The 21,699-nt window shown below is 39.9% G+C and overlaps 1 protein-coding gene across 2 annotated transcripts in view; it reads right to left on the bottom strand.

The window, feature by feature from the left end:
* Positions 1 to 21,699, bottom strand: part of LOC117662109 (bifunctional heparan sulfate N-deacetylase/N-sulfotransferase 3) — an 89,368-nt gene that overhangs the window by 43,895 nt on the left and 23,774 nt on the right. For both annotated transcript variants that reach the window (XM_034411403.3, XM_087874918.1), the window contains exon 3: positions 7,840 to 7,927. In XM_034411403.3, the coding sequence (XP_034267294.2) occupies positions 7,840 to 7,927 (88 nt within the window). The remainder of the gene's footprint in view (positions 1 to 7,839; positions 7,928 to 21,699) is intronic.

Below are 21,699 nucleotides of genomic sequence, written 5' to 3'. Positions count from 1 at the left end.
TGCAACACATTTGATCATGTTACTCAAGGCACAGTTTGAAGTAAACAGTGAGTCACCTGAATATACATCAGGTATGTGCTGCATTTTGCAGCCTGATTTTGATTAGGACAAGCATGATTTGAAAATAAGCCAAATTAATAACAGTCGTAACAGAATGATAGTATATTTTGAGCTGGAACATAAGCAGTTCCATTGACCTACATTAGAGTCAAACTGTGTGTTCAATGAATAAGACATTAAATAATGTATCAAATAACGTCTAGTGGAGGATATTTTACATTTATGCTGATTATTGTATTATATTACTATAATTGTATTTTTTTATTTAGTAACAGATATTCTATTTATATTCTGGTCTATGATTGTAATAGACATCCCTATGATTGGATTCCTATTATAGTGATCAACATCTTTCCTAGAATAACTACTCAGAAGTAGTAAGAATTAGAGCAGAACCCTAAGCCACTGAATGATAAATATGCAATTTAAAAAGAAGGTTGCAACAAAACAAAGGCTATAATTGATTTAAATATGCATATTTAATATTTGCATATTAAAGTCGTAGATGCGCTTAATTAATCACTGAAAGGTATAATTTGCAAGCATCTCTACGGTGTGTCACAACTGAAAGTGTCTACTTATAATTTAACGTATTGGCTGTATCCTGGAACTAATAGATTCGTGATGGCGAACCTATGGCATTCGTGCCACAGGTGGCACGCGGAGCCATATCTGCAGGCACACGAGCCGTTGCCCTAGGTCACCTCCATTGCACATGCGTGCGCCCCACCCATGCCACCCCTCCCCACTCAGGAGTCTCCACGTGGCCCATTTTGGATGCCAGGTAATTACAGGGCTCGTGCAGAGGCTCTGAGACAGTGAAAAACAGGCCTCCCGGAAGTCTGGAAATGGCCCATTTCCAGCTTCCAGAGGGCCTCCGGAGGGCCAGGGGGGCCGTTTTCACCCTCCCCAGGCTCCAGGCAAGCTCCCGGAGCCTGGGGAGGATGAGAAACGAGCCTAACAGGCCTAATGGAAGTCTGGAAATAGGTCGTTTCTGGCCTCCAGAGGCTTCAGGGAGGCCTGCTAGGCTCAAAACAGAGCACACGGGGGGTGTCGTGCACACATGCACGGGTGCATGTGCAGAGGCGGGGCAGTGCAGGGGGGTCACATACGCATGTGCAGGGGGTGGGGCACATGGGGGGCAGGGTGCACGGGGGGCATTGCATTATGGATGTGGGCATGCGACCCCCCCACTCCCCCCGCTTTTGACACATGACGGCAAAAAGGTTTGCCATCACTGTCATAGATATTCGTTAGGTTGTTTTATAAATGTGTTTTAACTTTGCCTTAAATTTTATTTTATCATCTAAGATACTGTGTGTTTGTTGTGTTCACAGAGCACTCTGATTGTAGTGGGCTATGATTTTAATAAACTGAAGTGAACTGTGAAGACTAATTAGAACTACAACTGAAAGTGAATATTTTGCTGAAGCAAATTGTTCCGCTAATTTACATGTCCATCTCCTGGGTAAACTTGATGTAATTTATGTTTACACTTAAAATATTACATTCTTACTACAAAATTATTTTACTTCTCTAGAGGTCTACAGCTTGCTAAAATTCATATTCAACAGTGCTTGTTATATATGTTTTCTTTAAACAAGTTTTATTAAAATTTTCCTTTTACATACATATTTTATGCACAGAGTATTGACCGGGTCACATCTTTTACAATTTATAACATAATTACATATATTTTATAATCTGTTCCAATCTACTTTTTTAGTTTCTCCAAATACAATTTGCATATTTCAATTTCTGCCATGATCTTCTTTTTCTCTATTTTTTATTTTATCTTAATCTCTTCTTAATACATAGTATATAAACAATATTACCATCCGCCCTTCACATCCTAATTTCTTAACATTACTTCAATTATCTTATTTCTCCATTTATAAAATATATTTCTCAAAATCTTGACCCTTTTTAAGCTATAAACAATGTGTTTCATCTTATTCAATTTTTGTGTTGAAACCCTTTAACTTAAGCAATATCACTTTCCATTCTTAATTCCTGATTTCTTATTATAACATCAATCAATTGTCCTATTTCATCACTTACAACACATCATTTAAAATCCCCATCACACTTTTTTACATTTCAAGTTTATCTCTTAATTTCAATTATTTTCATAATTGCACCAAATTGTCACTTCATATTTCATCTACTGTTCATTTTACAATACACAATATATATCATCATCTTTGTTATCTTCACAATTACTAATATTAATACAGTTCCCTTAGCTCTATGATTATATACTTTATTTCCCTTCATCCTTTCCACTATTCTTCCCGTTTTAACCATTTTCTCTTAGTCCCGCCAGTATTTCAGTTCTTAATGTTTTTCTCCCTTTATCCCATTCTCGTCTTCTTTTTCTTTTTCTTTTCTTTTTATAATTATCTTTTCTTCTGAATCCTTTCTCTTACTTTTAAGTCTATTACTCACATAGTTCGTCCCCAGGTTTTGTCTAATCTGTTCCCATTTCCTTCTCTTTCCTTTGCTTGCTTCTTTTTTGGAAAATATTTCCCTCTCTCCATTCTTTCTTTCCCCACTGTTAATCCCAGTGTAATCATCTTGCTATCCCCCCCCAGTCTCCTCCCCTTTCCTTTTCTCTCTTTGCTTGCTTCTTTTTTCCTTTTTTGCCACTGTTAATCCCAGTGTAATCATTTATCTTTTTACTTTCAATTTCTTTACCTTCAATATTATTTTCTTGCTTATCATTTATAATCTCTTTGTCCTGTTGAGTATGTTGTAACAAAATTTCTGACCTTTTAATTAACCTTTAATGATTAACATGTATTTTTAACCATCTCAATTAATTCCTGCCACATATTAATATTTTAGCTTGTATTTAATTAAAATTTAAGTCCATATACTTATGTCCAGCTGATTTTTGTATTCCACCTCCTTTAGTAATCAAGGCCAAGCAGTTTGAGTATAAACAAATACTCCTTAATTTTTCTTACAACTCTTGTAGTTCTCAAGGTCACTATAGTTATTTTTTCCAATTTTCAAGCTATTCGTTGTAGTGCTTTCTTTCCACCGGTAGATGTCTCTCTCCAATCCACAATTTTCAGAGTCACAAAGAATCCAATTTACAAAAGTATTTTAAATCCACATATCAAATATTTTCTCTCAATTTTCTTCTTCTTTTCTTGCGTTTTATTTTCCCAAATTAAATTTTATATCCAGTTGTAAATTTGTTGCTATTTTAACCTCCTTTTTGTTTTTCCTTCAGAATTCAAAACTGTCAAAACTGTCAAAATTATTCCAAATCCTCTTTAAAAAGTGTTTTCCCTCGGGATTCTTTTTCTTATATCAATTTTAGTTTCTCTGAATCCAATTTCAAGTCCAAATAAAAAGTTTTCTTTTCTGGGCTTTAGTGTTTTAATTTCCTTTTTGTTCTTCTCCCTCCATTAAAATTCCCAAGTGCCAAATAGCTGCTATTTCCTCGCCAGGACACCTTTAAATTTTTTTTTTAAGTTTCCTTTTTACCTGTGAGTTGGCCAATCACTCACCCAGTACCAATACTCCGTCCAAACACCGCTCCTGCACAATTCTTATTCCGGTTGCCCCAGCTTCAAAGCGGTCATAATGGCCGCCACCCCCACTGCCGGTTCGAAGAGCTTCCTCCGACCTTTCGAGGAACTTGCCTGTTCCTCTTGGTCTTCCGAGGCACCTCTCCTTCTTCACCGTCCCTACAACAGATCCGGTCTGAAGACCCCCCGACAGCGGTTTGTCTGGCTGGATTTTCGCGAAACTCGTCAGAGCCAGCTATTTTCCAGCCAGTCTCGCTGCAACGCTTCTGGTTTCTCGTTATATATGTTAAGAATATATTGATTATATATAATTCCAGAAAGTTTTTATATACAGTATGTCATAGAACTACACCCCTCACATTTTGTAAATATTTACATATATCTTTTCATGTGACAACACTGAAGAAATGACACTTGGCTACAATGTATAGTAGTGAGTATACAGCTTGAATAACAGTGTAAATGTGCTGTCTCCTCAAAATACCGCAACACACAGCCATTAATGATTAACTGCTGGCAACAAAAGTGAGTACTCAGAGAGTTCGTTGCCATGAGGTGCCATGTTGAACTTCCAATGACCAGTATGAGAGAGTGAGAGCGATAACACCAAATTTAACACACCTGCTCCCCCTTCACACCTGAAACCTTGTAACACTAATGTGTCACATGACACCAGGGAGGGAAAACTTGGGCCCCATTTGGATATTATCACTTAGGGGTGTACTCACTTTTGTTGCCAGTTTAGACATTAATGGCTGTGTGTTGTGTTATTTTGAGGGGACAGCACATTTACACTGTTATACAAGCTGTATACTCACTACTTTACATTGTAGCCAGGTGTCATTTCTTCAGTGTTGTCACTTGAAAAGATATAACTTAAATATTTACAAAATGTGAGGGGGTATACTCACTTCTGTGACATACTGTAAATAAAACAAAGTTTACTACTGTCACAGTATAATGGGCAAAGTTTTATATTTTTAATACAAAAGTCTGACTTTAGTCTTATTAAGTATTAATATAGAAAGTCTGCAATATACACAGCAATGACTACGTAGAACTATACATTTTTTCTTATAAATTCTTTCCTTCAAGATCCCTTTCTTTTAACTACCACCCCTTTTCTCAAACTTAATACCATGCTTCCGGTCCAAAAGAGATATTGGAGCGCATATGAAAAACAGCTTCTCAAAAGGCCATTTAGCTCTGTTTTCGAGAGGTGAATAGGCTAAGTTTATCTTGAGATACAATGGTTAATTTACAAGTTGAAATGACACCTCAGAGTAAATCACAATGTGCCTCAGCTGTAAGTAATTGCTGTATTCTTAAACCTTAATGGGTGAGTCTGTCCTATTCATTAATTACTTATTGTTTAAGTAGGACTGAAAGCTTTTGCAGAACACTGAAAGCACATGCATCAATTTTCTACAGCTTTCAACACACATCATTTTATATACCTTAAATACTATCTATTCTCAGTCTCTTTATTGGCTGTTCAGGCGGGCAAACTGATATAGCTGCCTGCCTGGGATCATTACCTTTTAGTAGTTCATTAAAACCAATGACTCTATCACAGAACAATATGGCCACTTCAGGGATGAGGCAACTTAAAGAGATACGTTCTGAGATAATTGCGTACATATACAATTTCAGTCCTGAAGAGGCTGAAATATTGTCTGTGTTCTATATATGATGTAAATTAATTAAGTCCTTTATGAACTTCTCATCATAAGCACTGTAAATCATTGCTGTGATGACAGCACAATCACAATGACTTTTTTGCATGGTATAATCTTGATAGGTGAATGTGGAACTAATATAGACCATAGTAGGTGAGTAAAACAAACTTGGTGGAATAACAAAGACTGAAAATCTGTTTTTAATTGCCAGGAGGACTGGACTGGAAGAATTATGTATTAATAATACTACTTTTCAGATACTGAAGCTCAAATACTTTGGCCACCTAATGAGAAGGAAGAACTCCTTGGAGAAGACCCTGATGTTGGGGAAGATGGAAGGCAAAAAGAAGGGATGGCAGAGAATGAGATGGTTATATAGACGTGATGGCGAACCTATGGCACGTGTGCCACAGGTGGCATGCAGAGCCCTCTCTGTGGGCACGCGAGCTGTCGCCCCAGCTCAGCTCTGCCGTGCATGTGGATGCGCCTCCTGCCAGACAGCTGGTTTTCGGGTCTCTGCCACACATTCATGGGGGACATGTGGGAGACATGCGTGCATGTGCAGGGGACAGGAGACCTACGGGGAGGTCGTGTGCATGCGCAGGGGTCTTGCGCATATGTGTGGGGGCGGGGCACATGCGGGGGTTGTGTGTGCATGCACGGGGGCAGGGGGAGCGCAGGGGGTCATGTGCGGATGCGTGGGGGTTGGGGCGCATGCAGGAATGTACAATGTACATTGTGTTATGGGTGCGCGCATGCACTTTTGGCACGCGACGAAAAGGTTAGCCATCACTGTTATTGTTCTGGCTCCGTTACCTGAGCCTGTGTTATCGGCAGGAAAGGACTCCGAGAGTGAAGGAAAGGAGTTGGCAAGGCCTCCCTCTCCAGGACCCTCCTCTTTGGCAATGCCTTCGGTGTCCGCCAAAGGTCAAGAGATAGGCCCGGGGCCAAGCACATCCACGCAGACATAGGTGGACAGTAATGAGGGAGATGAGTCTTGGCTGGATCCTCGGCAGCGTCGCAGAGATAAGCGCGCGCAACAGAAGAAGAGGCGTGCCAGGGATTAGGCTGAGTCACTGGACCATACCCCACAGAGTATAAAAGAGGGTGTGGTGGCCGGTTCAGCTCTGTGACAAGCAAAAAACGGATATTGGATGACCTTCTTTGTATTTACTGGACTTTGTTGATTATTGTGTATTGGCTTTGTTCCCGGAAAAGGGAGAAACTCCCCCCTCGTAAGTAAAGAATACCTGGCAGCCAGCCACTGAGTTGCTGCCAATTCTGATACAAGATAAACTGTTGTCGGCTGAGTTCTTTAACTGTTACCTGTCTGTGGGGGTGCGTGTGTGAGACGGGGACAGAACAGTTATATAGTGTCATCATTGCAGTGAACATGAATTTCAGCAAACTTTGGAGACAGGGAAAGACAGGGGAGCCTGACATGCTATGGGTGAAGTATAGGACACAACTTAGCAACTGAACAGCAACACTTTTATTATTTATAATAGTGGTAGACAATGATGTTACTCATATATTTTATTTGGATTCCAGAATAAAAAAAACCCCATCATTGTAGTATTTCATCAATTTTTTGTACAGCCTGTGTTTTTATTGAACTAAGTTTTATGAAACAAATCAGGGAATAGAATTACTTCTACGAGACCTCCTAAGTGTACATATTGGGTCAATTTTTCAATATAAGAAAGCTTGTCCCAGCTTCATACCTTGCAGATATGTTAGGTTAATTTCTCAAAATATTTTTCAGCATGGCTGATACGTATTGGTAAGTCTACACATCTGCAGGCTATCGGGTTATTAAATCCTGAATTAAAAATCTCAGTTGTCAAGTATGTTTCTTTTTTTGCCCCCAGAACAATTGTTTAAGAGAGACCTTTCAAACACATTTCTCTACTATTTTCTAGCATACGAACTACACTATTATTATCCAAACAAACTGCTTAAACATGGTCCATGAGATACCGTGGTATTATTATGGCTATATTGCCAGAATGTTAAAATTATGATATTCCTATGGATAATACAACAGTCTCACAACTAAGTACAACATTGTACATAAGGAAGTGTTTATTAATATTTTTTTTTAGTTTAATTCTGCTGAAGGAATTTTTTTTTTCATGCTCTCAGAAGTTATTTCTTTCCTTTTGTTTAATACCCTGTTTCCCTGAAAATGAGACATCCCCTGATAATAAGCCCAATCAGGCTTTTGAGTGCATGCGCTAAAATATACCCTCCCGAAAATAAGCCCTCCCCAAAAACATTTAAATGGATGCGGACCTGGTCCCCGCCATTTCCTCCGGTGAGGGTTAGGGAGACAGAGCTGGAAATCACGTAAGACTGCAAGAGGAACCCCGTCTTGCTCCACGTGTCCCAAAATAATAAGATCTCTCCAAAAATAAGGCCAAGTGCTTATTTCGGGGTTCAAAAAATATAAGTCTTATTTTTGGGGAAACATGGTAGAATAAAGTAAATCCACCCAAAACAAATTCCAATTATCTGCAGTGCACAAATGGAGAATAATTTTACAATTTTTTTTTTACCTGTGTGGTAAAATTTCCCTGAAAATCCCAGATTGAAAGTAAAATTTGTAATTTGAGCTCTCAAAAGGTTCTGAGTATCCAGCAGAGCCTGAAATAAAATAGAAATTAAAATGCATTAGATACATATTAAAGGCAGGTCACACTTTTTTAGGGCTGTGTAATAGAAGCAAACTGCTCACTTTCAAAGCATCTTTGAAAAAACTTCCTAACCTCCACATCTGATTGAACACCAACAATTCAGATATTTTATTTTTATTTAGTTTGATTTTTCTTGTAGACTACCATTATCAACAGACACCGACTGGCTCAGTGGCTAAGACACTGAGCTTGTCAATCAGAAAGGTCGGCAGTTTGGCGGTTCGAATCCCTAGTATAGATCTCCTGTGTGAGCAGGGGGTTGGACTAGATGACCTCCAAGGTCCCTTCCAATTTTGTTACTGTTACTGTATTAAAAAATGAAGCTGGATCTCTGATGACATTTCTTTCTGAGAAACACTCTGAAGAGTTTTAGTCAAAATTAGGGAGCAACGAAGAAAGATTGGAGATTGGTAGACAAGATACCCAGTTCTACTTAGACAGAAAGACACAGACCAGGGTGGATAAAAATCAATGATTTTTTTAAAAAAATAAACAAAAATCAGATTTTTTTTTTAATTTAAATCAGATTTTTTTTATTTAAATCGGATTTTTTTATTTTTATCGAATTTATTTTAATAAAAAACATTTGGGGTAAAAATCTATCGTCAGATAGTTTTCTATTTAAGATACATAAATAACTTAGTTTATTCAGCATGAAATGGAGTTTAGTTATGTAGCATGAAGCTGTATATTCTGCAACACTGGGACTATCGGTGAGTCAACAGTGGGTCAAAGGAGTAGCAGAGATGACAGTTGCTCTTTAAAAATTATGATTTAAATCGAGTTGATTTAAATCAAGCCTTTTTACTAGTGATTTAAATCATGATTTAAATTGTGATTTAAGTCAACTCGATTTAAATCAAATCCACCCTGACACAGACCATGCATAAATTGTAACTGCCAAAACCTATAATTTTTTTAAGTGATCCAATACTTTCAGATATTACAAAATTAAATGTTGGCATTAGTTTAATTTTATTTTTCCAACTACAAATAGAGGTTTGTGTGTTTAAAAACAAAGCCGAGTGTAAAGCAATATGAAACTGAAGAAGAAAAAAGAAAATGCAGCATGCTTTTATTCTTGGAATGGCATTTCAAAACCCCCTGAATGTCCCTCCTGATAAATAAGACACAACAAAATCAGCCTCTGTTTGCAATGGCTTCTCTAGGATTTGTCTAATAACTTTAGGAAAAGTCTAATCACCTTGGGAACATTTCTGCTTTGAATAAAGCACCGGAGGCAAATCCTGCAATAATCAATTGGTTATTAAAATGCACAGACTTATGCTGATTGTATGAAATTTTCCCATTTTCTGGGCTGGGAAATCACATTGGCTGCATATACCATACTGACCATCTTATGCCTGTAAATGTCCAGTGCTCTAGCTAATGACCATGGCTGAACCAGAAATATGAAGTTGAATTTTATTATTGCCTCTGAAGATTATATAGGTACTTGATGCTAAACTTCTACAGTAGTGGTCAAAATTGTGGAAACCTTTTGGGAAAAGTGTATTTTTGAGGTTTGATGGCTAATAACACCACTTTTTTTTGGGGGGGGGGGTTTCAAGATAATCATATTCCACTGCTGGAATGACCTGGGAATAGCCCAGACCTTAATCCAACTGAAAATTTATGGAGCTGACTAAAGAAACTTGTTAGTCAGAAGCAACCCAGATAAAGGAAGCAATCATTCAATCTTAGTTTCACATTATAACAGAATGTAAAGAACTAAAAGACTGTATACTGTAACTGCTATCCTAATAGTAAATCCTTCATAAAAGTTATAGCATTACATTCTTGATTAAATTATCTTTCCATTGATATATAATTTTATGGCACTACTCCCAAAAAAGTGGTGTTATTAGCTAGTTTTAGAAAATACACTTTTCCCAAAAGGTTTCCACAATTTTGGCCACTACTGTAGTTACCAATCAGTATTTAACTGACATATAACTTGAACTCCTAATGAAGTGCAAGACACTAATTAGAAAGCTCTTAATTTTCACAATAAACAAGTTTCTCGAAATGTCTTTGAATATTAGTAGTTCAGGTTGGTAGTTATGTTGTTGGTTTGAGCTCTGAGCGATTTGGTTGCAAACGTTTCGTCCCCATTCGAGGAGACATCTTCAGTACGCTTTGAGCTGTGCTCGTCCTGGTCTGGTTTCAGATCCTGAAGGCAGCATTTAAAGACCAACGAACAGCCATGCTGCAAACAAAGTTATAACTCGACAGATTACAAGAAATCAGACCACATCACACGGAGCCAATCAAATCAACCCAAAAACAGACCATGACATCATCAGAAGACATCTCAACAAAACAACAACACTAATTTACATCACACAGATGGTACTTAAAACCAAGGATTATGACTCAGCAACTACCCTGTTTCCCCAAAAATAAGACATCCCCTCATAATAAGCCCAATCAGGCTTTTGAGTGCATGCGCTAAAACAAGCCTTCCCCGAAAATATTTAAACGCAGAGCTGGAACTCAGTTAAGACGGCAAGAGGAGCCCCATCTTGCTCCACATGCCCCAAAATAATAAGACCTCCCCGAAAATAAGGCCAAGCGCTTATTTTGGGATTCAAAAAAATATAAGACAGGGTCTTGTTTTCGGGGAAACATGGTACAGCCAACCAATCACATAAACTGAAACCAGACCAGGACTCAGAAAGATATTTAAAGGCCAGACAAGCACAATCCAAAGGGCACTGAAGATGTCTCCTTGAATGGGGATGAAATGTTTGCAACCAAATCGCCAAGCTCGGAGCTCAAACCAGCAACGTAAACAAGTTTCTGATGCTGATGTCAAACTTTCTTTTCTCTTACAATTAGTAAGTTTGCCAAATACTCAATTTAAAAAAAAAAAAATAAAGAAAGAAAACTTTCAGATTACAATACATGATTTTAAAGCTGTGAAAAACTTTACCAATTGATTCTTAATTTGTACAATTACGTAGAAAGCAGTGTAGGAAGTTAGCACCCACCCCTCTCCTAGGAAAATGAGATATTTTAGGGAATATTAAAAGGGCAGAATATTTCCCCTAAAAGGGAGACAGAAACTCAGCCCTCCCACCCAACTTTGTCAATGGGCCATTAAGGCCTGGGCCAGCCTATTCTAGATATCAAAGATCTACCTCCTGCAGGCAGAGCCATAATAGGCAAATGCCCTCACCCAAGATCCAACAAAGGTAGGATTAGCCCTCTACCCATCTCACCACATGGCACCTGGGAAGATTACATCACCCAGCAAGGCTCAACCAAACTTGGACTCAAAACACAGCCTACAGAGTTGCCCCTGCAGGGCCCCATGGGAGTCTGACAACCAATCAGAATACAAGCTCAAATTCAAAACCCTACAGAGGGCATAAAACCAAAGCACTCTCAGCATCTCTGCCAGTGGTGGGTTTCAATTTTTTTTTACTACCGGTTCTGTGGGCGTGGCATGGCTTGGTGGGTGTGGCTTGGTGGGCATGGCAGGGGAAGGATACTGTAAAATCTCCATTTCCTCCTGATCAGCTGGAACTTGAGAGGCAGAGAATAGATAGGGGCAGGGCCAGTCAGAATTTTTACTACCGGTTCTCCGAACTACTCAGAATTTCCACCACCGGTTCTCCAGAACTGGTCAGAACCTGCTGAAACCCACCTCTGATTTCTGCCCTTTTCTGCTCAGGAACTCAAGCCATGGGATCCTGTTCATCAATAAACTTTCTTTCCAAGCAACTTCCATGAATCCAGTGTCTTTTTCTCCACTTGGAACTGAACCCAGAAGGATATTTCTTCCAACAGAACTATACAGTAGTATCTTCAAAATAGGGGATACTTAGAAACTATATTCTCAATAGACAAACTTAGTTAACATTTCGGTTGTTATGCCTCTGATTATTTTCTGGATGACTTGACATTTTACTTGTCATTTAGGTTCTAAAATCAGAATGTTAAAACTTATGAAAAATATAGAACAGCAGATGGCAGGGATTATTTCACTGTTTCTCTGTGACTGTCTCAGAATGGGAATGCTTTCATGTGGGGGCAGAGAAAGAGGGACAGAGAAGAGAAATTTCATTTCTAAATGCTTTGGAATATTCAATGTAAGTTCTTGAGATACTTTATACTTACAACAATTCATTTAGTGACCGTTTGAAGTTAAGTGGCACTGAAAAAAGTAACTTATGACCATTTTTCACATTTACAATTGTTGCAACATCCCCAGTTTTGTATAGTGGTTAAAGCCCCAAGCTAAAAGCTGAGAGACCTTGAGTTCTAATTCTGCATTAGACAGAAAGTTAACTGAGTGATCTCAGGCCGGTTGCTTCCTCTCAGCCCTAGGAAGGAGGCAATAGCAAACCACTTTCCAAAAAGTTTGCAAAGAAAGCTGCAGAGAATTGTCCAGGCAAACACCAGGAGTAAACATGTGCACGCATGTGCATACATATGTACACATAGAGAGAAAATCAGTTGTGGTATTCAGCCAGTTATATCCGGTTCTGGCGAACTAGTAGCGGCGGCTATGGGAGGCTTCGTCCACCCGCCCGGACATCATCATGTCCCGTTTTTGATGCTCTGTGCATGCACTCACATTTGTGAACCGGTAGCAAAGATAAGATAAATACCACCCCTGAGAGAATGTATTTAATTCAATTCAACTTGGACAGCCCTTGACTTCAACTGATTGTGGGTAGTTCACAAATAATAGCATTAAAAAACATTACAAACTAAAAACAAGATAGCATTTGGGCGCGGTATACAAATAGGAAACAATAATAGCACACACAGCCAAGGGACTCTATACATCTCACCCCAAAGCTGGGAGAACAACCAGGTCTTCAAGGCTCTATGGAACATCAAAGGGTGGGAGCCTCACAATTTTGGGTGATCCTATTCTAAAGACCAAGTACCATTACAGAGAAAGCCTGTTTCTCCAGTAATATTACACTACTAACCAGAGCATACAAAACATTTGCTAGACCAATTCTCGAATACAGCTCATCTGTCTGGAACCCGCACTGCATATCGGACATTAATACAATTGAACATGTCCAGAAATATTTCACAAGAAGAGTCCTCCACTCCTCTGCTCGCAACAAAATACCTTATGCCACCAGACTTGAAATTCTGGGCTTAGAAAATTTAGAACTACGCCGCCTTCGATATGACCTAAGCACAGCTCATAAAATCATCTGCTACAATGTCCTACCTGTCAATGACTACTTCAGCTTCAACCACAGCAATACATGAGCACACAATAGATGCAAACTTAAAGTGAACCGTTCCAAATTCGATTGCAGAAAATATGACTTCAGCAACAGAGTGGCCAATGCCAGGAATGCACTACCTGACTGTAGTTTCTTCCCCAGCCCCCCCCCTCAAAAAAAACTTTAACCTTAGACTGTCTACTGTTGACCTCACCCCATTCCTAAGAGGTCTGTAAGGGGCGTGCATAAGAGCACTAGCATGACTCCCGTCTCTGTCCTAATGTTCCCTTTAATTGCATTCATTTTATGTATTCAATTCATGCTTATACTTATATATATTATCTAATATGTACTCGACAAAATAAAAAAAAATGACTAGATAACATTGTTTAATTGAAAAGTACCAGAAATATGCCAACTCTGCTGGCTTGTGTTTGTCAGATAAAAATCAGGGCAGACATGATTCCCTCAAGTAATCTGGCCCAACATGTATATCTTTATGGGTAATAACCAGAACGTTGAATTTCAGCTGGAAGCACTTTGGCAACCAATGCAATTCACATAGCCTGCACACTATGCATTTTGGACTAAGTTAAACCTTCTCAGTGAATTTCAAGGACAGTAACACATTGCTATAATCAAATCTTGAGGTGAGAAGGCCATGCGTGACCGTCCTCCCACTTCAGGAAATGGTTCAACTGGTAGACCAGATAGAGCTAAGCTGTGAGTACAAGAGGACCCCCAGATTGTGTCCCAAGTCTTGAGTGGAAGGGAAAGTCCTTGAATCGGGGAGGGGGGGTGCTAATAATCACTAGTAATCGGTCTAAGTGGGACTGAGTCAAGGTCGGTTCTTACTTATCCAGATTTACTAAAAGGAAATAAAGAATTTAAACTGAAGAATGAGGATATACTTAAGTTGTTTGGAAATAATACTTACTGTAAGTATTATTTCCTTTCTGCCATTCCCGCTGAATATGCTATAGTTGGGTTTGATTACTGGATTATTTGTCCCTATATTTTGATAGCAATTTTTAATACGCCTGATTCATTTATACAATTAAAAAAAAATCGAAATTCTTTATAAAGAAGAAGCCAGAAGAAAGGAAACCAATTATGACAATGTAGGCCAGTTATCCCTAACCAATGTTATTGAATAAAGCAATGCAATTAACAATCCTGTCTTTGAGATCTTATCTGCTTTGCCGTTATCAGTTCTTGGGTTCTGCTCACTACCTAAGATGATTTAATTATCCTGTTGCTAAAACTCATTAAATTCCTTAATTAAAGGTTACAAAAATTCTCAGGCCAATTAAACGAGAACTAATGAGCACCCTGTTGTACTGCATTATTTTCCAACTCCGCTATAGTTTGATGATGTTAGATGTAAGCTGGAGAGAAGATAATATTTAATCTATCTCATAAATAAAAACACAGCTCTCCAATTTTAAAATGCAGATATTTCACAATATTTTAAACTCAGTTGCCTATCTGAGTAACTTGAGAAAGGAAGCAAACCTCTAGCAGATCACAATATGTGTGGACAGCTGACTTTGGTTTTATGCACCCATGCCCAGTCCTCCTAAAACAATTCATTTTTGTGAAGCCTTTTGTCTCTTAAAGCCAACCAAATATTTTTGAACTGCCCATAAGCAGTGTTGTGGTCCGCCGGCAGCCTGCGGAGCTGGAAGCAGAGTCAGACAGTAAGGAGGCTGGGGAGGAACATGAGTCACTCCTGGATTCTGGGGAAGGCTCGGACAAGGGCTCTGCATCAGAGGCAGAGATGGGGCCAAGGCCATCTGGGAGTTATGTGTTGACTCCGGAGCCTCCAGAGTCTGACGTCAGCGAGGCAGAGGAACAGTGGGAGCTTGTTCCCAGCGCGCGCATGCGCAAAGCTTCCAAAAGGCAAGAACAGTTAAGATAAAAGGGGTGACTCGGGAGTAAGGCTTGGAGATGATTGGCCCCTCCCATAAGACATAAAGGAGGAGCAAAGGCACGTGAGCCTTTGCAGGAAGCAACTTTGTTCATTCTGGTCGGTAAATTCTGAAGCTCCGTTTTGACTCTGTGCTCCATGTGGCCTTGCAAAGCTAATTGCCAATTAGGTCTTTGGCAGCGTGTCAAGGGAGATAAAGGTGGGTGCTTATCAGCCTTATCCCAAAGGACTGTAGCAGACTTCTGTTGGACTCTTTACAAACTATTTGTGACTCATCACAGGCTGTGAATGAACAAAATTCACAGTCGTTGAAATAAAAAGAGGGTTTTTGGGACTAATTGTGTGTTTTTTACTGTCTCAGGAAGCCTAGCTCAGAACAAGCAGGATATGGAGACATATTCCTTTTTATCCTGCAAGTGCTAATTTGATGCATGCAAGTTCCAATCTAGAGCAAGCTGATGAACATAAATTTACTGAAATCAATGACATGCAGTAGACTTGGCTTTTCTGTGATTTTCTATGGCTGCAAAGTTTATGACGTGAAGATAAAGGCAGAACTATTCCTATGGGTCTATCTGATGGAATCGGTGCATTCACAAAATGGACTGTGACAATGACATGGCTGTTTCAGTTAGATTCTCAGCTCAGCTGCATCACTGAAAATGCAATTTGTCTGACGATCCCTTAAGCTTATAATCATGTGTTTAAAATATTGAATAGGAAAACAGGGAGAGTCATTCATTAGTGGTTTAATACCATTACAATTACTGCAATTGTAATGGTATTAAAACACTAATGTATGATACCTTTTGGAATATAAGGTATCACACTTTTTCCTTCACATATATATATTTTTTAAATAGACAGAATTTTATTGTTAGCATGATATTGTTAGTAGGGACCAGGGGTGAAATCTACTTACCTTCCTTACCGGTTCGGAAGTGCGCGTGCCAACAGTACTAAAAAAGTCACATAACCATTTTTCACACTTATGAATGTTGCAGTATCCCCATGGTCACATAATTAAAATTATGGGCAAGTGGTTCATACTTATGACGGTTGCAGTGTCCTGGGATCATGTGATCAACTTTTGCAAACTTCTGACAAGCAAAGTCAATGGGGAAGCCAGATTCACTTAACAACCATGTTACTAATTTAACAAATGCAATGATTCACTTAACAACTGTGGCAAGAAAAGTCGTAACTCACAAATGTTTCACTTAGCAACATAAATTTTGGGCTCAATTGTGGTCGTAACCCAATGATTACCTGTATTTGGACACCATGCTCCTGGCTGGCCTACATAATGAGATTGAAATCATCCTGGAAACCATGTAATTAAATCATGACTATCAACATGCATGTTCACCTAGTCCAAATCTGTAAAAAAATACAATGGACATATTCAAAACACAATTCCAAGGCATCCCCTGAACATACATATTTGAAGAGTTGTGTTCTGACCTAGACTCCCTTAAGAAGGAGGAGGCAGGAATTGATTCCAGCAAAACCTCTTTTATTTAATTACGTTCATTCACAATCAGCAAGGTTTGTCCAAATAGTTTTTCAAAGGAATATTTCTCAACACACCTTATCTCGTTTGGCAAGCTGTCACGTAACTTATTTCCAACCGCAGTACAAGGCAAAACTTGGCACAGAGACTCTCAGAGTCACGGAATGAACGAATTGTTTCCTGCAAAAGCTCATTCCCTGTTCGCTCCTCTTTTATTTCCTATGGGAGGGGCCAATCACCTCCAAGGTATGGCTCTGAGTCGACCCTGTTTTCCGAGTTGTTCTTGTCTTCTGGAAGCTCTACGCATGTGAGCACTGGGAATGGGCTCCAGCTGTTCTTCTGCCTCCCTCTCTGCCTCCGACACAGAGTCCTCATCCGAGCTTTCCCCAGTCCCCAGGACTGGCCCAAATTCCTCCCCAAGTTCCTCACTGTCTAACTGTGCTGCCAGCTCTGCTGGCCACCGGCAGGCCACAACAAGTTGTGCCTGTATGTATGTACTCCTGCATGTGAAATATATAAAACACCTGCCTTATTTTTTTTTCTTTGCCGTAGAGCAGTGATGGCTAACCTTTTTGCCATCGCGTGCCGGGGGGGGCGGGGGAGGGTCACGCACGCACGTGCCCACGTGCATGCGTGCGCAACCCCGTCCCCCCTCCCCCCCGCTCCTGGCATATGATGGCCTGGTAGGTCCGTTTTTCTTTCTTACCTGGCTCCAGAGCCTCTCTGTGTATCTGAGAAGGGCGAAAACAGCCTTTCCCACTCCCTTGGAGGCCCTACGGGGGCTGAAAGGTCCCATTTCCCAACTCTCAGTGGGTTAGGAAGTGACATTTTTTGCTGTCCCCAGCCTCCAGAACCTCTCTAGGAGTCTCTAGGAGCCTCTCTAGGAGTCTCTAGGAGCCTCTCTAGGAGTCTCTGGAGGCTGGGGACAGGAAAAAACGTCACTTCCTGTCCCATCGGGAGTTGGGAAATGGGCCCTTTCAGCCTCCGTAGGGCCTCCAAGGGAGTGGGAAAGGCTGTTTTCGCCCTTCCCAGATACACAGACAGGATCTGGAGCCAGATAAGAAAGAAAAACGGGCCTTCCCCACCCCGCCCCTAGGCTCTCCAGAGGCAGGAAACAGCCTGTTTCCCTATTTCTGATGGGCCCAGAAGGCCCGAAAATCAGCTGGCCGGCGCATGCATGTGCCCCAGAGCTGAGCTGGCGTGCCCACTAATATGGCTCCGCGTGCCACCTGTGGCACGCGTGCCATAGGTTCGCCATCAAGGCCCTAGAGGTATTTCACCCTGCCCAAAGTGTTGGCTTCTAGTTTTACTGCAGCCTGGAAGGTGATGGAAACTGTAATCCAACCTTTCTCACAAAGGTGTCAGTTTGCGAAAAGGTACTTTAGTCCTAAGAGTTAATCATCCTGAAGTTATATCCCTTCCAGTTATTAATTTAACTGTCTCCCTGTGCTGGGTTAACCATGAATCTTTTCTGCATTACCTATGCCTGGCTGGACACAGTTCCTTTTATCAAGGAACAATGTGATCTGACTCTTTATTTTTTTTCTGCTTCCAATGTCTCTGTCTGTATGTCAAGAAGGGCAACATTTTGACATTTTGCTAAGGTCTGAAAATGTCTATGACCAGCACCGGATCTGCCAGCAGCTTCAGATGTCACACTGAGATAAATACGCTTCAAATCAAGAGCCAACATATATTTCTCCTTCATGATTCCTGCGCAGAAAAACACGGGACTTGATTTTTATTACCAGTTTCAAATTCAGCTCCTGCTTGAACTTTTGAATCCTAACAGCTTTTTCACTTGCTTGTGCAATTATTTTATACAACACGATTCAGTTTGCCGTAGTAATATATGCCATTGATTTCTACTTCCCATCTCTCCGCTAGTTCATTGTGCATCAAATAATCTTAAATTGAAATTGATGTTAAATGATGCAGCAACGCTACACTAAATGATATAATATCATTCTAAAGGCATTTCCATAAGAACATCCACGTTTTAAAGGCTCTTATTTTTTTCCCCTCTCTTCCTTTAATGCATTGTATCATCTGAAACTGGGCAAAGGCCCTATGCCTATTTAGTAGTAGCTATAATTCCAGGGTTCCCAAGTTACAAATATTCTGTTTCAAGGAAGATGTTAGCCATTTAAGAATTATCACCAGATTTAGCAAAGATTCCTTCTGAATAAAGTTTAACAAAGTTCCGTTTACCTTTAGCCTGTTTTGTCCCTGCTACATTCAAATAATCTCCAGACTCCAGTTCATGACTTTCCCATAGTGTAGAGTGGAAGCTGGGTTGTAGAAGAACTAAATCAGGGGTGTCAAGGCCTGGGACCTGGATCCAGCCTGTAGGGTACTTAGATCTGACCACAGGGCTGCCCTGGAAACAGCAAAGGACCTGTGGTGCTTCTGCCAATGAAAACAGGCTCCTGAGCTCTGTTTTCGACTGCCATGGCCTCCTGCAACCCTCTGCCAGTGAAAACAAAGCTCAGGAGGGCTGCATGCGAGCTCCGTTTTCACTGGCAGAGCATTGCAAGAGGCCGTGGTAGCTGAAAACGGAGCTCGGGAGCCTGTTTTCGCTGGCAGAGTGCTTGGGCCGCCACAGGTGCCCATGACAGGAGTGACGTCAAGCTGGCCATGCTCACCCTCGTCACACCCACCCCGGCCCCCGAGGTCAAACACAACCCTGATGCGTCCCTCAATGAAATCGAGTTTGACACCCCTGAGCTAAATAGTAACTTCTCACCGGACTTTTGATGAGGAAGAGCAAGTCCTTCCTCTCACTTCATCATATTTGTCACTATTAATCTAACTTTAATGTTTTATTGATATTATGATAATTTCTTTGATTGTTGTCAGCTGTCTACAGTTATTGAGAGTTGAGTGGCATCAGAGTTTAAAAAAGAATAAGATTTGAAAATCAAAATTGATACATTAGGGCATAAACCGGCTGCGGTATTCCTAAGTGGTTATCAGCACACTGGATGCCAAACCCAAATGTCTTGCACAGTAGAGTGGTACCTTGTTGTCAATTGATTCTGGGAGGCGCATTGAGTACCAAAAATGATGAGTACCAAACAATTTTTTCCCATAGGGAATAATGTCGTGAGTCACAAGGCAGCTGACACCAACAAATTCTAGTTTACGCATTGAGTACAAAGAAACAATGAGTACCAGGACAAAGTATTCACATAAAAATGCATTGAATACCAAATTCGATGAGTTTCAAAGCAGTTGAGTAGCAAGATACCACTCTATTTAAAAAATCTGCACACTGACCAAATGTCCATCTATTAATTGCAAAAGGCCACACTGCTTGGATCCACACATGTACTATTCTGATACATTATGACCTTCTATGTTCTTGGGAAGAACTCAATGCGTATGAAGGACAACAGCAGCTAAAGAATAGGCACATTGTTATGAATAGATTACAATAATGAATAGATGCTAAATGCTAAATCTAAACATTTGGCTGACTGCAATGAACCAGAATAATAAGAACAACAGCAGAGGTGGAATTCAGCCAGTTTGGACCAGTTCGGGTGAACTGTTAGCGCCGACAATCAGTTGGCCCCACCCACCCATCCCCGCTCTATCCTGTCCTTTATTTTCTGTTTTGTAGCTCATCTCAATCGCACGGCACAGCTGATTCCCCCCTCCACTGTTCTACTTACAGTTGCTGACCTGGAAGGTAAGCAGCTGAGCTTCTAAATGATCCATTTTTAATGCTGCGCGCAAGCACGTGCTCACCGAGCTGGTTGTTAAACCGGCAGCATTCCACCACTGAACAACAGGTACGGTGTGCAATATAATAATAGACACATTAGTTTCAATCTCAAAACAACTGGAGCACCATTTGAACACTACCGGCATTGACAAAGTCACCATCAGTCAATTGCAAAAGGCAGCTTAACTTGGATCCTGTGACATAAGGATCAAACAACAACATCTCCCTATCGCAGGTCCTTGGGAAGGACTTGATAGGTGGCTAAAAATGCCAAATCCAGTCTAAACATCTGGCTGACTGTACAACGAACCATAATATTAAGCATTATTGGTTGACCAACCAGGCCTAGCAACTGCAGGACTACTGGAAGAAAAGTTGCTTACCTGGCACAAATATACTGAAAAGGAAGAAATAATGGCTATAACAAATGAAATCCAATAAGAAAAAGAAATTTGAAAAGAATGTACTAGTTCTTGTAAAAATAACATCCAGAATCAGAAATAGCAGAACAGAAGCTAAAAGTTCAATGCTGATTTATAATACGACACAAAGTATTCACAGAAATAAAAGTGGAAGAACTGCAAAGGTACATCCAGGGCAAAGAATCAAAAGTAGCTTCCCAAAAGTAACTCAGACAGGAGATACAAGCAGGTGAAATTGGTAGTAGAGGAAACCAACAATTAAACTGTTTTCATTCCCAAACCAGGTGCTGTCTCCTCTACCTTCAAGAAGAACCAAATCCTTTAACTGCAAAGCAAGAATGAAGAATAACTGAACATCTACAACAGCACAAAAACAACACAATAAGATTGCCTGCATTGAAGCTTGTAAAAGAAAGAAAGAAAGAAAGAAAGAAAGAAAGAAAGAAAGAAAGAAAGAAAGAAAGAAAGAAAGAATATTAAACAATAATACTGTAATATCAAAAATACCAACTCACTGCAGGAAACAAACCAACTGTACAGCTACAATTAAAATAGAAAATCTGCAGAATAAACAAACAAGCAAAAAAAAAAAGCGAAACATCACCAAAATGGAAGATTTTGATGGAAAAATCAGATCAGCATGTCAAGATCAGATGCAAGGAAGCTAGAAGAAATAAAACAAAAGGAGCTGAAGAAAAAAAATACAAAAGAATACCCTGATGTTAGCTTGAATTTTAATGTTTGATGTTGAAATCTAAAAAAAACCAGTCTTCTGTCCTATACAGTAGTGGCCCAAATTGTGCAAACCTTTTGGGAAAAGTGTATTTTCTAAAACTAGTTAATAACATCATTTTTTTTTTTTGGAGTAGTACCATAAAATTATATATCAATAGAAAGATAATTTAATCAAGAGTGTAATGCAATAA

The sequence above is a fragment of the Pantherophis guttatus genome, chromosome 8 (assembly GCF_059756535.1).
Source record: "Pantherophis guttatus breed Tessera chromosome 8, ASM5975653v1, whole genome shotgun sequence".
In the NCBI taxonomy this organism is placed as follows: domain Eukaryota; kingdom Metazoa; phylum Chordata; class Lepidosauria; order Squamata; family Colubridae; genus Pantherophis; species Pantherophis guttatus.
Note: the sequence above shows the minus strand (reverse complement) of the source record. Positions and strands in the feature narration are given on the sequence as shown.